Raw genomic sequence first — 18,659 nt, 5'->3', positions numbered from 1 at the left:
AGCACCTCATAAGGAACATTCACGCTATATTTGGTTTTATTCCATTCAGTGGTTCTCCAGAAGAAGTTCAAAATGTAAAAAGGTAACGATGAAGACGAATGACGACGGACGCCAGACGCCAAGTGATGAGAAAAGCTCACTTGGCCCATCAGGCCAAGTGAGCTAAAAAAGTCAATATAACTATGATTTTCAACAATTTCTCAAAGTCCAAAGCCTGTAACTTTCACAAAAATTAGCGGAACGGAACGAAACTTAAACTTGATCTGTAACTCATCATTGGTAACTCACAAACCAAAAATCTGCCCAATATCTGAAGGCGGTTAGAACTCTGTATAATGATTGGTTGCAGAATGACGGAATGACAGAATTTCGGAATTACGGGATTTTGGACAAGGGTAAAACTATATGGCAACGACAACTACGTTATGGGGCGATAAAAATTTACAAAATTTATGAAAATTGTAAACAAGAGTGCACACGCTGAAATGTCTCGCCTTCTTTACTAATTATTGATATTATGTTGATAGTCCTAAGTATAAAGCTTTATTAAAAACTGTCACATAAACTTAGCATTAACCAAGATAACTAAACAAAGACCAATGAACCATGAAAATGAGGTCAAGGTCAGATGAACCATGCCAGGCAGACATGTACAGCTAACAATGCTTCCATACAACAAATATAGTTGACCTATTACTTATAGTTTAAGAAAAATAGACCAAAACACAAAAACTTAACACTGAGCAATGAACCGTGAAAATGAGGTCGAGGTCAAATAAAACCTGCGACAAAAGTCGAGCCCACCCTTGTTTCAAAGGTAAAACGCAATACAAATATGAAACAGACTATAATTTAAAAACTAGTTAATCAATAATTCATTTATCACCAAAAAAACCAGTTTCACATCAAATTTCAAGAAAAACTACTGTGTTTGACACTTTCTGAGCACTATGATATAGCCATGTCGACTCTGTATAGATTGAAATAAACAATTAATTTTCCCATAGGCGACAATGATAGCCTTTTTTGAGATACAGACTTTAGAAAGTTGATTTTTTAAACGAAACCTTGCTAGAATTACTGGAAAGTTATTCGGAAAGTATTTTTTGGTCCAAAAAATATAGGTTCATGTTGCTTTTCTTAACGTATTTTGTACCTATATACAATGTATATAATATGAACTTTCCTTCCAGTATATTTTTTTTGCCATGGTGTGGCCATTTTTGCTGACAGGCAAGAAAGAAAACATTCAGGAGTATATATAATGTATACTGAATGCCATAAGTTACCATTTATTTTAAGTTTGGTTAAATTTGGGATTGTAGATTCAAAGATAATTGATAAAAAAAAATTTACAACAGAATAAACAGATGGCAAGATCTCAAAATCATATGGACTTTGATCCCCAAAAAATATGATTGATTGGGCCCACCAGATTTGCAGGAAGTCAACTATCAAATTTGAAAATTCTTGTAAAAGTTATTCAATTGTATTTCTCTGGCATAACCAAACTTTTCAATATGATACGAACCTGTGTTTTTCTTTAATACTTTTGGTCTTATAGCTATAGGTACTGGCACTTTTGCTGTAATCAAAACAAAAATAAACTGTTATCACAGAGATATGTTGCGCTTTTTAGTGATTTCAATAATGCAAATGTTGAATTAACATGTTTTCAAATATTCAAAGTCAATGAACCATGACTGAAAAATCAAACCTTTTACAATTGGTTTGCCCGGAGTTGTGAACTAGTCAATATATTTCAAAATGTATTAACACTTTCTTTACTGGATTGAACTGGATTGAGCGTCTCTATGACATTATCAAAATTGCACGCGACCGTCAACCGCTTTCAATAAAAGTGTGTGTTTTTTGTTGTCATTTCGTAAACCGATATGTTGATGCTTTTCCTGGAGCTGTCGTGCAATTATTGGTTAAACATCGATAAGTTAATAATATATTAATTGTTCTGTCATATTTTTTCTGTAAATACGTGTAAAATAAATACTTAATTTGGGAAAGCTATGGAAGAATTAAGTCCATTTTTCAAAAATGGAACGTTTTGGAGGAGAAGCCTCTTTGAAAAGAATCATATTCGCAAATTTTCCGTTAAAATACCTTCATCAAACAAATCGGTGATGACTCATTTATTTTAATTATTAAAACAGTTGTGTAAAGGAAAGTGTATGTCGTATGGTCAACACCTCAAGGTGATCATAATATTTTGTCAGCGTCCAATCTGTTGCAGCCATTGACACCTTGACTTGATTTGGAATCGCCTTTCCCCAGTTAATTATATAAATAGGTCATATTTCTAAACACAACAATATAAGTAGCGTAGCAGCAGGTCTTTTCAATATTTCAGCATCAAAATCATATGATTTTTTTAGGAGGAAATTACAGAGAAACGGTCTCTTGTCAGTCTTGATTCTCTAGAAGTCAGAGTATAAAATCTTTACTTAAACTTTCTTATCATTGGAGTTTTGATGATTTATTTATAGTTGCATATATCTGTTTTACACCAGATACTATTATTTGAACTTTTTAAAACACTTGGACTTTAACTTTCCTAAACAACACCCAGGTTTTTAAAATTATTTTTCTTGAAAATAAAATTTGGAATTTAACTCTTTTATCAAAGGAATTGCATGTGTATATTTAAAAGGAATATCAATTTTGTCAGTTTAGATTATGTCTCTGATTTTGTTACCACCTCCCCCCCCCCCCCCCCTTTAAAAATCATTAAAATTAAATCCTTCTTTGTATTTGGGACAGGGCAACCGAACAAACTATTTTGTTTTGACTATATTACACCCAGTATTAAAACATCAATGTAATACATATGAGTTGCGATGCATGTCTTAATCCTCTCTCTACTTGACATCTGAATATCTTATTTTTTTGGTGTAGTTGGGTTGCTTGTCTAACAATTGTTATATATACCCTTTCCCAACATTTACCCTCATGTATGTTTTCACAAGATATATACATAGTAATATGTATGACTGGCATTTCACATACCTTCAGCTGGTTTATATCTCATGTGAAAACAGTTAATTTGTTTTCCAATTATTGGAAATATAATAATTTTGTATGATCTGTGGTGTTTCAAATTAGAATTGAAAGTCTTCCTTTATACACTTTATTTGTGTTAATTTGTTTCATTATGAAACATCATGATATATATAATATGTCACTTGAAGTATTATTTTCTATGGTTTGAAAATGAAAAGACTCAATATTTCAGAAGTACAGTCTCTCAGATCACTCCTTTCCTGTAGTTTAAATACCTAGGGTACCGGGTAAATTGGGTTGGTGTTCAGGTCAATAAATTAAAAAAAAATATATTGCTTTCCCCAAAAGCCCTCCATAGACATTAATAAGATAGTTCCCTTTAATTTCTGAGGTATTAATTAAAACAAATAAATAAATATATATATGTCATTAATCTTTTTAAAACGTACCGGTATAACATGGAAATAAAGGGCCGTTGAACACAACTTGCTCCACGGCAGACACCATTAATTTCTCCCATTGTAAATGATGTTTCAATTGTATTTTTCTTATTTTAAACCGTACGATTACACTAAACCAAGCATAAAAACAACTTTAAAAATACGCCCAATGACTATGTCCATTTTCCCGTTTATAAGCCCTGTCATTTCGTCATTAAACTGATTTAAAAAAAAAAACGAAAAACTATGCCCTAAGGCATCATTGGGCCAACGTCAGGCGATGCCTCAAAGCAATGTCGGGGATGAAAGGGTTTAAATGTAAAAACAAACCTTTTACAATTGGTTTCAATATATTTCAAAATGTATTTAACATGTGAAAACAAATCTTTGACAATTGGTTTACCAGGAGTTGCACACTAGTCAAGATAATGTAAACTGTATTTAACATGAAAAAACCTTTGACAATTGGTTTGCCAGGAGTTGCAAACTAGCTAAGGTATTTCAAAATGTATTAACATGTAAAAACCTTTGACAATTGGTTTACCAGATGTTGCTAACTAGTCAAGATGATGTAAAATGTATTTAACATGTAAAAACAAACCTTTGACAATTGCTCCACCAGTAGTGGATAATTTTTTTGTTGACATAAGTGGTGGTGGTCCACACATCTGTGGAAGTGGTCTTTTGGCTTGCAGCATGTTAGACTTTGTATTTGGTCTAGGACGAGAATTTTTGATTGCACCTGTTCCCTAAAAGTAAAATAAAAAAGACAGTCAGATTTTCAGATTTTTTGTCAGTATTGGTAACATTTGCTGCAGCAAATTCATTATTCATGGAATTCCTTCGTGTATGTGCAAGATAATTGTGTTAACTAAATAAACATGGAATGAGTCCTGTAATGGAACACAGATGATGCCCCACTTCCATGTCATAAAAAGTTATAAAGGGAGATAACTGAAGAATAATAAAACTAAAGTTCATAGCATTTGGTTGAGGCAAACTAAAGAAAGAGAGAACGGAAATGAAAAAATTAAGCAATTTTTCCATTTGTAAAGGGGCATAACTCTAGAACTGTTAGAGTGACAACACTAAAGTCAAACTTGATCTGTATTTTGTGGTAATAAGCATTGCCTATAAGTTTCATAGCATTTAGTTGAGGCAAATTAAAGTTAGAGAAAGGAACCAAACTATGGAATGTAAAGATGGACAAGGATAAAAAAAAAATATACAACGTGTATATATAAAACAGGCAGAAGTTTTGTTTGATTTATATGGGAAATATAGAAAAAAAAATGATTCAGAATACATGTACTTGGACTTTATACTGTAAAGTGTTTTTTTTTTATTAAACCCAGCCACATTATGTATGTATGTGCCTGTCCCAAGTCAGGAGCCTGTAATTCAGTGGTTGTCATTTGTTTATGTGTTAGATATTTGTTTTTTTGGTTCATTTTTTGTACATTAATAAGGCCATTAGTTTATGTTTGAATTGTTTTACATTGTCATTTCAGGGCCTTTTAGAGCTGACTATGAGGTATGGGCTTTGCTCATTGTTGAAGGCTGTATGTTGACCTATAGTTGTTAATTTCTGTGTCTCTTGCGGCCAGTTGTCTCATTGGGATTCTTACCACATCTTCTTTTTTTATTAATTAGAGTTTTTATTTACCTAGCTGTTCTGTGTTTCCTGTACCGGACCCCATGGACCCTGAATATGTTCAGGGTTTCCCGTACTGGACCCCATCCATAAAACCAGGTTAAATCGAACATTTTCTACATAAGAAAATGCCTGCACCAAGTCAGGAATATGACAGTTGTTGTCCATTCTTTTTGACGTGTCTTGAGCTTTTGATTTTGCTATTTGAATATGGACTTTCCGTTTTTAATTTTCCTTGGATTTTAGTATTTTTATTTTATTTTTGCACTGAACCCTAGCTTACCTGTTCCTTATCTAATGAAGCAGATGTCAACTTTCTCTTTGAGGACTCTTTACTGTCCTCCAAATTGGCACAACGTTCTCTCATTGCTGTCAGATCTACAAGTAAGTTCTGCTTTTCTTCCTCCACTATTCTAAGGTTCCTTACAAAACTAAGTGTAAGGTTGGACACTTCGAGATCATAGGCCTGCTGAACATTTAACTGCTGAAATAACAAAAAAAAACATTTAAATTTATATTTGAAGGTTTGAACTTTTAAACATACTGTTTGCTTCAGGACAACCTGTCACTGTCAAATCTGCAAACACGGGTTACTCAAAGGAGCTAATAAAGGTATCTTATTTGAGCAGATGATTTTTATTTAGAGGAGTGCCAAAAAATCAGTTTCCACTGTATTCTAATCTTGTAAGTTGATACTGAGGACAAAATACCATGATTCATGAAAAATATAAAGATAACGTTCATAATAGTGGTTGCCAAAACTTTAAAGTAAGGGGTTCTAAAAAGAAAAAAGTATCATTACATATGATAAAAATCATTCTAAAAATACTTTGAAATGGGTAGTCCTTATCATAAAATATTTATAGCATAAACATTAAACAAATGGTAAGAATAATAATACTATTTTTTTTCTCATGCATACAATGAATAAGCTTAACTAAAATTTATGAAAAGTATGAATATGGAATATAAACCATGATCTATAGCTACAACAGTGGAACAGTATGGACTGCATTCAACTTTCTATTTTAAAAATGTAAATTTTGAAATATTAATGCTAAACTTTTTAAAAATGCATTCTATTAATTTGTCTTGATATATACTTATATTGACTACAAAAGTATTTAAATGAAAATTTAATTAAAACAACTAAAGTCCCACTGTTGCAAATATCTTTCTGTCCAACAGCAAAAGAGAAAGTTATCCTACTTCTAGTTATCTATATATTTTAGCCTCAGGCTGTAACCAAACTATTAAAAATCTATTTCTTTCAAGCTTTTTAAGATACTTTTGAAATTATTAATTTTCCATTTTGTTTTTACAGATTTTTTTTTAAAGATTTTGATCCCTTTGGGCCCCTTATTCCTAAACTGATGGGACCATAAACCCCAAAATCAATCCCAACCTTCTTTTTGTGGTTATAAACATTGTTTTAAAATTTTATTGATTTCTATTTACTTATACTAAAGTTATTATCGGAAACCATCCGTCTTCGGACGACACCAATATACGACCGCAAAAAATTTGTAGTCTTATAAAACTTAAGCATTTTTTCCATTTGTAAAGGGGCATAACTCTAGAACCCTAAGAGTGACACCACTAAACTTCAAACTTGATCTGTATTTTGTGGTAATAAGCATTGCCTATAAGTTTCATAGTACAGTATAGTGTGTTATTTTCGCAGGGTGTAAATTTTCACTTATTTTCACGGAAATAACAAAATCACCAAAATAAATTCCGCCAAGTTAAAAGTGTACATGCAAAGGTATTGATAAAAGTTATGAAACCTCCAAAATATTTCGTATACCTTATTCAATGAAAATTGCGAAATTTTACACATGCGAAAATAACCCGCTATATGGTATTAAATGGTTGAGGCAAATTAAAGTTAGAGAAAGGAACTAAACTATGGAAAGTACAGATGGACAAGGGTAAAACTTGCTTAATAAAAAACATATACGACGTGTATATAAAACAGGCAGAAGTTTTGTTTGATTTATATGGGAATATAAAAACAAAAATGATTCAGAATACATGTACTTAGACTTTTAATACTGTAAGTTGTTTATTGATTTAACCCTGCCACATTATGTATGTATGTGCCTGTCCCAAGCAAAGAGCCTGTAATTCAGTGGTTGTGGTTTGTTTAAGTGTTACATATTTGTTTTTTGTTCATTTTTTGTACATAAATAAGGCCGTTCGTTTTCTAGTTTGAATTGTTTTACATTGTCATTTCAGGGTCTTTTATAGCTGACTATGAGGTATGGGCTTTGCTCAGTGTTGAAGGCGATACGGTGACCTATAGTTGTTAATTTCTGTGTCTCATTTTGGTCTCATGTTGACAGTTGTCTCATTGGCATTCATACCACATCTTCTTTTTATATTAATTAGTTTTTATTAACCTGTTCAGTGTCTCCTGTACTGGACCCCATAGACCCTGAATATTGGTTTATTTACCTGTTAAGTGTTTCCTGTACTGGACCCCATAGACCCTGAATTTTGATATTATTTACCTGTTCAGTGTTTCCTGTACTGGACCCCATAGACCCTGAATATTGATATTATTTACCTGTTCAGTGTTTCCTGTAAAGGACCCCATAGACCCTGAATATTGGTTTATTTATCTGTTCAGTGTTTCCTGTAAAGGACCCTGTAGACCCTGAATATTGGTTTATTTACCTGTTCAGTGTTTCCTGTAAAGGACCCCATAGACCCTGAATATTGGTTTATTTACCTGTTCAGGAGTAGGCACATGAGTGTTTAACAGTTGTTCTGACTGAGGACCATTCCTAGACTCTTGGCAATTGTTGTTCAGGTGTCTATCAATTTCATTTTTTGGACTGTTGAGATCTTCATCATTCAATGATGCATCATGAGGTCTTCTTGTTAAGTTTATGAAACTTTGAGGAGGTGCTGGTGTTCCTAATATAGGGAATCAAATCTCGTTAAGAAAATGTCAACTTAATGGGACATAGTTCAATGTATAAATCATAGGAGTTATAGTGTAAATTTTATTTCTACAGCACACTTTAAAGTTACATACTCTTAGAGAGCTATTTCAGAACAAAAATTATAGAAATTTTCTGACTAGGCTATCTATTGTTCTTTTTTGCTTATTTTATTTTATTTTTCATATGACCGAAAGTATAATTGCTGGAAAACTGTTTATCCATGTTATCATTACAAAGAGTTGAAGGAATGTAAAATACAGTTATGAAAATATAACAAGAGTGCACACACTGAAATGTCTCGCCTTTTTTACTTATCATTGATATCATGTTGAAAGTCCTAAATATAAAGCTTTATTACAACTGTCACTTAAACCTAACATTAACCAAGAAAACTAAACAATGACCAATGAACCATGAAAATGAGGTCAAGGTCAGATGAACCATGCCAGGCAGACATGTACAGCTAACAATTTTTCCATACAACAAATATAGTTGACCTATTGCTTATAGTCTAAGAAAAACTTAACTATAACCACTGAACCATGAAAATGAGTTTAAGGTCAGATCACACCTGCCAGTTGGACATGTACACATGGAATTGGAACAAGTCACTCTTACCATGAATATTGATTGATAGGCATAATTATTTTTTTGTGTCTGATGGACCCGCACGTACCAACCAGTCGACCGACAGTCCAACCATCATTAAATAGTTTTGCATTTATGAATTGGTTCATTTATATGACGTTTAAGACACTTCTTCTCAACCATCTTAAGATTGAAAAAAAAATCATTTTATGCAAAAAAGGGTCCAAATTTTTTTTTTCGCCCAGCTCCGTTCTGGGTAAATTATTTGTTTCCTATAATTAAATTGTCCTGAAGACACCACCATAAGTGGCGAAACTTGTAGACCATAATAAAAAATTTCTTTGCAGTAATCCAGGATGTTGTCGTTTTGTATTATTAAAATCCAGGATAGTTTAAGAAAGTTAATAAATTTTTTAAAACTTTAACCATAGAGTGAATATTTGTGGACACTGCAGCTGCTGACAGCGTAATGTAGCATCTCTTTGTCTCGCTTTTGCAACAAAAGTCACAGGCTCAACAAAAATGAGGAAATATATTTTAATAATTTTCTTCTAGATACTATCTTTTGATTGTAAGAAGTTTCTGTCCTAGTTGGGTGAAAATCCAGGATGCTTTATAAATCTAATAAATATTTTTAAAACTTTAACTACAGACTGTATGAAATGTTAACTGACAGAGAAATTCCAGTTATAAGTAAAATACGGAAAAAAAAAGGATTTTTTTATACAAAATTAACTTCTGGACACTTATTATCTTATGATCATAAACAAGCTTCTGTCCAAGTGTTGTAGAAATCCAGAAAAGTTTAAGAAAGTACCAAAATTACAAAAACTTTAACCACAGAGTAAATATTTATGGACGCCACGCCACTGCTGCCAGAATGTAGGTTCGCTACGTCTCGTTTTGGCAACAAAAGTGCAGGCCAGACGAAAAAAGTCAAAGGGCAATAACTGTAATAAAATAGTAATCGAAGGTACCAGGATTATAATTTAATACGCCAGACGCGCATTTCGTCTACATAAGACTCATCAGTGACGCTCATATCAAAACATTTAAAAAGCCAAACAAGTACAAAGTTGGAGAGCATTGCGGACCCCAAAATTCCACAAAGTTGTGCCAAATACGGCTAAGGTTATCTACTCCTAGGATAAGAAAATCTTTAGTATTTCGAAAAAATTCAAAGTTTTGTAAACAGGAAATTCATAAAAAAAGACCATATCATTGATATTCATGTCAACACCGAAGTGTCATAAGTCAGTCAACTGATGATTTTGACTATGTTGACAAGTTTTTAATACGGTACTTCTTTGTCTTGCCGATTATTTTTTCATGCTAAAGTTTCTCACTTTTTATTATAGTTTTTAAGATAAGGAAAAAAAAAATGAAAATAATGGTAAAATTTGTCATTTAAGGCAATAACTCCTTCAAGAAGTTGTCAGCTGACAGTTTTGTTGTATACTAAACAGTTGGTAGAGCTCAATATTCGGAACATTTTTGCTTCTTTCAGATTTTCTCAATTTATAATTTTTAAAATAAGACATCACTTGTATTTTACCTCTATTTCCTATTTCTAGCCATGGTCCCTATCTTGGTTAGCAGGCGAGGTCATAAGACACATTTTTTAAACTGAATACCCTAATGATGATTGTGTGATTAAATTTGGCCCACTCACAGTAGTACTATAAAGGGCAATAACTTCTTAAGGGGTCAAATGACAATTTTGGTCATACTGAATTACTTATAGATCTAACTTTAATGAATATTATTGCTGTTTATAGTTTATCTATAGTATATGTAATAATATTCAAGATAATAACTAAAATCTGCAAACATTCCATAAAATTACCAATTCAATGGCAGCAATCCAACAAGGGGTATTTCTGCTTTGTCTGAAATTTTATGGGTGGGTAGATCTAAACCTGATTAATATTTTACCCCAATCGTATAGTTTTTAATTCTAAAAACGCATAATTATATGCGAAGTTCGTTTTCTTCAACATTTCGAAATTCTCTACTATCTATAGTATATGTTCAGTGAGTACTTTTAAGTAACTTTGTAATCATTATTAGATATATTTTCGATTAGTTAAGTTGGAATATAGTTAGATAGAATTTTAGTTTGAATATAGTTAGAGAATATAGTTAGAGAATGGCAGAAAGTTTACGATCTCGTAAAGGCATAAATTACAAGTCGCTGAATGATTATGGACTGCCAGCATTAAATTTGACAGATCCTGTTAAGATTTCCACACCAAGGAAAAAGTTGGAACTCACCACAGCAAGACTTTTAGACAAGGTAGTGGCCGAGGACTTGGATTCTGATGAAGAGGGAAGTCGATCAGATGAAGAACTAGAACAGTTACGCAAGAAGTTGAAGAACACAGAAGATAGTATATGAAAGAAGAAAGAGGAAGAGAAAACAGTCTTAAAAAAGAAAATAGAAGAAGGGGAAAAGGTGTTGAAGTCAATGAAAGGTGAGGATAGTACAATAGATGAGAAAGTTAAATTAACTGATCTTAGAAAGATGGAAAGACTTAATTTAAAAGTTGATAAAAAATTGTCAGATATGGGGTTATTTGATAAACCTGAAATAAAAGGAGATGCTAGTAAAAAGAAAAGCAAACTTAAGATTAAACTTAGTTCATCAAGTTCAGAGAGTAGTTCTGAGGATGGGGTAAATAGAATAAACAGCTGCGCCATGAGCGCATGATAGGCCCGACGTCTTGTGTGGAAGTTTTATGCAATAATCATAAATAGTTTCTGAGAAAGTTTCAAGCAATAACCATATATTGTTTTTGAGACACGGCGGGACATGTGAAACCCCTAACCCTGTTTTTTTTCTTCGAAAAACTAAATATCACTAAAATAAAATTTTGAATCAAAACCAAAAAGTATACAGATCTTTAGATTAATATAACAAAGAAGTGTGTAAAGTTTTAAGCAATAATCATAAATTATTTTTGAGATACGGCGCGACATGTAAAAAAAAAAACCTCCCCTGTTTAACAAAATACTCAATAACTCCAAAATAAAGTTTTTTATCATCAACAAAAAGTATACAGATCTTTAGATTAATATAACAAAAGAAGTGTGTAAAGTTTTAAGCAATAATCATAAATTGTTTTTGAGATACGGCACAACATGTAAAAAAAAAACCTCCCCCTTTTTTACAAAATACTCAATAACTCAAAAATGAAATTTTGAATCATCAACAAAAAGTATACAGATCTTTAGATTAATTAAACAAAGACATGTGTAAAGTTTTAAGCAATAATCATAAATCGTTTATGAGATATGGTGCGACATGTAAAAAACCCCTCCCCCTTTTTTACAAAATACTGAATAACTCAAAAAATAAAATTTTGAATCATCACCAAAAAGTATACAGATATTAAGATTAATATAACTAAGAAGTGTTTAAAGTTTTAAGCCATAAACAAGAATCGTTTTTGAGATACGGTGCGACATGTGAAAAAAACACACCCCTGTTTTAGTTACAAAGTACCGTAACTCAAAAAGTTTTAATCTTATTTTCACCAAAAAGTATACAGATCATTTGACCATCATAAGAAACAACTATGTTAAGTTTCATGAAATTTGGATAAGTCGTTCTCAAGTTACGGTGCGACATGTTTACGCCGGACAGACAGACGGACAGACGGACGAACGGACAGACGGACGGACGGACGGACGGACACCGGACATTTGTATACCATAATACGTCCTGTCAAAATTTTGACGGGCGTATAAAAAAAGGTAAAAAAGGGAACAGTGATAGAAAGAAATGTATAGCTGTTTCGGATAGTTCGACTGATTCTTCAGATTCGGAAGATGATTCTGAGAGTGAAAAGAAAAAGAATAAGCGTAGTAAAAGGAAAATTAAATCTGGTATTCAGAGTAAGTCGTCTGATAAAGTCAAAAATCAATTGTTATGGCCTCATTCCGCACTACAATATGAGTATGTAAACGAATCAACTTCCTTTAAAAGTTTAGACATTAAATTGTTTACCGCGGGAGAGCTTGAAATTATCACAAGTCATGGTATTTCAGAAACGGAGAAATCGGGTAGATTAAATCTTTTAAAGAAAATTACTTATTATAGTAATATTTATGCTTGGAAAGGTCTTCTCGCCTTTTATGCAGCATGGCTACGTAAAATAGAATTGGGCCAAAAATCTTGGAAAGATGACCCTACGTGTATTGAAGTTCAGGTTTTAAGTCCTTACATTTTATCTAAGTCGGAGAGCGCGTCTGGTGGTAAGACATTTAAATCAGACTTCACAAAAAAGGAAGAAAGTATTTGGTTTTGTACATTATATAACAGAAATCGGTGTACGTCAAAATCCACGCCGCATCAAATTAATTTCAAAGGTCAATATAAGACTGTCTTTCACATTTGTGCAGTGTGCTGGAAAAAGGATAATAAAAAGTTAAATCATCCAGAATGTCCTTATACTTGTCCTAATTTTCCTGTTTGACTAGATCGTGTTAAAAAGCTTGATCCTGATGCGGAGATTTTTTATCCTCAATACATGAAAGACAGCTTGAAGAGAGATAACCCTAATATGAAATGTTTATCAAAATACAGTGGTAATAAAAAAGAGAAGGCTAGTTCGGAAGCTTGTAAAAACGATCTTTGTAAGTTAGTATATGAGGGTAAATATGATGTTTTGAAAACTGACAAGCTTTTACATGATCACGATTTAGTTTTTAAATCGTCAAAATTGAATTTTGAAAACTGTAAAATAAAAACACTATCAAAAATAAATGTGGATTATTTTAAATTGATGCTGAGTGATTATTCGGACAGAGAAATTTGTAAATTGTTAGAATTTGGATTTCCAATTGGATTTCACCGAAATAAGGAATCTATGAGTTTATTACAAGATTTTAAGGTTCAAAAAGAGGTGTTACAAGTTAAAAATCATCGTGGGGCAGTAGAGTTTCCAAATGATATGGAGAAATATTTGGTAAAAGAACTTACTAAGGGGGCAATAATTGGCCCTTTTCATGTGAATCCGTTTGATCATGGTATTATTTTATCTCCATTGAATACTGTTCCTAAAAAGGATTCAACGGAAAGAAGGATCATTTTAGACTTAAGTTCGGCTGGTGGAACTGGGGTAAATGAATTTATAGAAAAAGATAATTATTTAGGTGAACCAGTTTCTTTAACATACCCAAGAGTAGATGATTTAGTTTCGTTAATAAAGAAAAAGGGAAGTGGATCTCATCTTTTCAAACGGGATCTTGCCCGGGCTTACAGACAAATACCAATTGATATTGGAGATACCTTTTTAGTAGGATTTGCTTGGAATGGGCATATATTTTTTGATATTGTGCTGTCTATGGGCTTAAGATCAGCTGCACAAATATGTCAACGATTGACAAACGCTATTGCTTATATTTATAGATCTTTAGGGTTTGATATCATAAACTATTTAGATGACTTTGCCGGGGTAGAAATTCCAGAATTGTCTGAAAAAGCCTTTTTGGAATTACAAAATGTGTTAGCTTCCTGTGGAATTGAAGAGTCCGAACATAAAGCTGTGGGTCCTTCAACTAGAATGGAGTTTTTAGGCATTATTTGTGACTCAGTTAAAATGACTTTAGAAATTTCAATTGAAAGATTAACAGATATAGATTTAATTTTATTGGAGTGGGTAGGAAAAGAATTCGCCTCTAAGCGTGAAATTCAATCGCTTGTTGGAAAACTGAATTTTGTCGGGTGTTGTGTTAGACCCGGACGAGTGTTTATTTCTCGAATACTTAATTGGTTAAGATATATTTATCAAGATGTAAAAAAGAGCGAGGTGCCTGAACTTGTTAAAAAAGACATCAAATGGTGGAAAAAGTTTCTACCTTTATATAACGGTGTATCAATGATGTTAATAGAGGAATGGTCGAAACCAGATGAAATATTCTCTTCTGATGCATGCATGACAGGTTGTGGTGGCATGTTCAAAGAACACTTTTTTCATGTTGAATTCCCTGATGCTTAATTGTAAATGATCAGCTTCATATTAATGCATTAGAAATGTTAACAGTAGTTGTATGCCTGAAATTATGGGGAACTAAATTGAGAGGAAAGAGAATTATAATTAAATGTGATAACCAGGTTACAGTAACAGTTATTAACACTGGAAAATCAAGGAATCAGTTTTTACAATCTTGCTTGCGTGAGATTTGTTTTGTAGCTGCCATTAACGAATTTGAGTTGAGGGCAGTTCACATTGCAGGTGTTGACAATCGTTTAGCTGATATGTTGTCTCGCTGGCATTTACATAGTAATTATGCTAAAACATTTTTTGAAGAGACAAAATATGTACATTTAGAAGAATTTGAAGTGCCAAATGAGTTGTTTCAGTTTATTCACGAATGGTAAATTACGTTTTCAGATAGACAAATTAGAGAACTAGAAAGGGATGTAAAGATATCGACATTATCAGCCTTTGCTGTAGGAACAAAAAAGAATTTATTGGTTCAGTGGCGAGCCTTTTTGCTTTTTTGTACATTTTTTAATTTAAATGAATGTCCTGTTTCATTAAAAACGATCTGTTTGTTTATCCAATTTTTGAGTAGATCGTTCAAATCAGTCAGTTCTATAAAAAATTATGTATGTGGGGTTAAAACTATGCATTTGATGTTAGACAAACCTTTTGTTCAATTAGATGAATTTTCTGTCAAGTTATTATTGAAAGGGATTACTAGAGAGAAGCAGCATTTATCACAACTAAAAAAAATAATTTCACAAACTAATGTTGGCACCTGATGACTGAGCAGGCAGAGCAATATATAAGCTCCATGGAAATAAGAAGATACTTATACCTCTTCATAACAAATAATATTGACATAACCACTAGTGGTTACCCAAACTGACAAACTTTTACATTGAAACTTTTAAGTATCAAAGTCAATAGACTGAGTGTGCAGGGTCAAATAATTTCCATGTGATGTTTTAATGCTAAAATAACTGCAAACTAAATGCTATAGACTTCTCATCAGTGGTCCCCTTGAACTGATCTAATCACAAACTTTTTACGTGTCCGTAGTACACGGATGCCCCATCGGCACTATTATTTTCTATATTCAGTGGAGCGTGAAAATGGGGTCAAAACTCTAATTTGGCATTAAAATTAGAAAGATCATATCATAGGGAACATGTACGTGTATTAAGTTTCAAGTTGATTGGACTTCAATTTCATCAAAAACTACCTCGACCAAAAACTTTAACTTGAAGCACTCAGGACAGACGGATGGATGAATGAATGGATGAACCAATTGATGCACAGACCAGAAAACATAATGCCCATAAATGGGGCATAAAAAATACATGAAGAGAAATATGAGACATATATATACAATTTAAGATTTACAAGGTCAACTTCAAAATGGGCATCAACACATGAAATTGTCAAGTATGAGCTGTGTGTATCTCATTACTGGCATCTGCTCATCACACAGTACAATATGGGCCAAGGACACAGTTATTGTCCTTTACAAATATAGTCCCTAGTGTGTAAACAGTGTATAACTTGCAAATTTTTTATCTTACACTTTCCCAATTTATTTCTTGATATTTCATGCAATAATATTAAGTAAGGGGATGAAATTAAATGTTAAAAAAATTTAGGTGCTGAATCTTTATGTTAAGAATGATTAGGTCTTGTTAAAAAGGGTCAAAAATAAGTATGTCTGAAGCTGTCAAACTGAATTTTAGACCACTTTAACACAGAATTGTCAATATTTGGGTTAGAACTGATACACTTTTCTATTATTTTGATATTTTGTGTCCCAATAGTAGTACACTACACTGTAAAATTCTCTTTGAGATAGAGCAAGTGTGATTTTTTTTAAATTAAATTTATTGTCTAAATGAAATGCACTATGAAATAACTATGTCCTCGGGGCATATCCGGTTATGAGTTGTAATGACTAAAACTGCTAGTGTATATATGTTTTCTTGTTAGTCATTATATCAATAATAATAGAACCTTTATTTCCTCCTCTGTCCTCTTCATATGGCACCTTGACCATAGTCTCATCGATATCGGTATCATTCTGTGGAGTTTCTGAAAAAAAAATAAGTTGGAACAATGTGAAAATAAGATCTAGTAATTCGTTTTCAATGAAAGTAAATTACATCAATACAAATTAGATTAACCACTAGTCTATTGTCCTCATTTAAAGATTAATAACTGGTACTTCAACTTATGCAAATGAGTCCTACATTTAAATTATAACAACCTTAAAACCTAACAAAAATACACACGCTGAAATGTCTCGCCTTCTTTACTAATCATTGATATTATGTTGATAGTCCTAAATATAAAGCTTTATTAAAACTGTCACATAAACTTAAAACAGAAAACTAAACATTGACCAAAGAAACATGAAAATGAGGTCAAGGTAAGATGAACCATGCAAGGCAGGCATGTGTAACCAAGGTCCACTCCAGAGCACTGTTATAAATAACATGAAAACCTTCCTTGCGTTTTAGCTATGCCTATCAGAACATCAAGTCTAGCGATAGATTGACCCCCTGTCCCTTGGTTCCAGCACATACATGTTAGCTCCCCTTAGATAGTGCTAGACTTGATGTTCTGATAGGCATAGCTAAAACGCAAGGTAAAACCATTCAAACAGGAAAACCAACCGTCTAATCTATATAAAAAAAACAACAAAAAAAAAAACCAAAAAACAACAAAAAAACACGTTTTTTATTCCAAAATAACACTAACACAAACATTAGCCAAAAAAACACACCATGACACATGTACATGTACAGCTAACAATTCTTCCAAACAACAAATATAGTTGACCTATTGCTTATAGTTTTAAGAAAAACAGACCAAAACACAAAAACTTTACACTGAGCAATTAACTGTGAAAATGCGGTCAAGGTCAAATAAAACCTGCACGACTGACAAATAGATCATAAAATATTTCCATACACCAAATATAGTTGACCTATTGCAATTAGTAGTAGAAAAAAAAGGCCAAAACTCAAAAAATTTACTTTGACTACTGAACCATGAAAATGAGGTCAAGGTCCGATTACACCTGACAGCTAGACATGTAGACCTTTCAATCATTCCATACACCAAATATAGTAGACCTATTGCATACAGTATAAGAGAAACAGACCAAAACACAAAAACTTAACTATAACCACTGAACCATGAAAATGAGGTCAACTGCCAGTTGGATATGTCCTTCCATACACCGAATATACTAGACCTATTGCTTAAAGTATCTGAGATATGGACTTGACCACCAAAACTTAACCTTGTTCACTGATCCATGAAATGAGGTCGAGGTCAAGTGAAAACTGTCTGACAGGCATGAGTACCACATACCAAATATAGTTATCCTATTGCTTATAATAAGAGAGAATTTAACATTTCAAAAAATCCTAACTTTTTTTCAAGTAGTCACTGAACCATGAAAATGAGGTCAAGGACATTGGACATGTGACTGACGGAAACTTTGTAACATCCATATACAAAGTATGAAGCATACAGGTCTTCCACCTTCGTATATATAAAGCTTAAGAAATTAGCTAACACCGCCATCGCTGCCGCCGTAGCCGCCAGATCACTATCCCTATGTCGAGGTTTCTGCAACAAAAGTTGCAGGCTCGACGATAAAACCTAATAACTCAAAATCATAAAAACAAAAATTTATAAAAAACAAAACAAAAGGTAGCTCACACACAATAGATACAAACAATTCAATAAAGTTTTATTCAAATTGGTTAAAGCATTTTTGGAGTAAATGGCTGATATGTTGACAACAGACGGACAGACAACGATATACATTATAAAGTCCTGTAAACGGGCATATAAAAACAAACTTTTGACAATAGGTCTACCAGGAGTTGCCAACTAATCAAGATATTTCAAAATGTATTAACATGTAAAAACAAACTTTTGACAATTGGTCTGCCAGGAGTTGCTAACTAGTCAAGATAATGTAAATTGTATTAAACATGTAAAAACAAACCTTTGA

At 32.6% G+C, this 18,659-nt stretch overlaps 1 protein-coding gene across 1 annotated transcript; it reads right to left on the bottom strand.

Moving 5' to 3' along the window:
• Positions 1-1,279: 1,279 nt before the first annotated feature.
• Positions 1,280-8,797, bottom strand: LOC143056149 (uncharacterized). Its single transcript, XM_076229233.1, has 5 exons — positions 8,737-8,797; positions 7,844-8,031; positions 5,393-5,593; positions 4,057-4,204; positions 1,280-1,585 (listed from the first exon to the last, which is right to left on the bottom strand). The coding sequence occupies exons 1-5, from the start codon at positions 8,795-8,797 to the stop codon at positions 1,455-1,457; spliced, it is 729 nt and encodes a 242-aa protein (XP_076085348.1). The 3' UTR covers positions 1,280-1,454.
• Positions 8,798-18,659: the final 9,862 nt, after the last annotated feature.

Source organism: Mytilus galloprovincialis, chromosome 13 (genome assembly GCF_965363235.1).
Source record: "Mytilus galloprovincialis chromosome 13, xbMytGall1.hap1.1, whole genome shotgun sequence".
Lineage (NCBI taxonomy): Eukaryota > Metazoa > Mollusca > Bivalvia > Mytilida > Mytilidae > Mytilus > Mytilus galloprovincialis.
This window is presented reverse-complemented; position numbering and strand designations above follow the sequence as displayed.

Bases quoted from the DNA above. Each gene is read 5' to 3' on its own strand.
- LOC143056149 (XM_076229233.1), bottom strand. From the start codon at position 8,797: ATGAACCAATTCATAAATGCAAAACTATTTAATGATGGTTGGACTGTC. The intron at 4,205-5,392 runs GTAAGCTAGGGT...TTTTACTTTTAG, and splicing joins CTTCATTAGATAAGGAACAG to GGAACAGGTGCAATCAAAAA. The intron at 1,586-4,056 runs GTTTGTTTTTAC...TTTTGATTACAG, and splicing joins TGGTGGAGCAATTGTCAAAG to CAAAAGTGCCAGTACCTATA.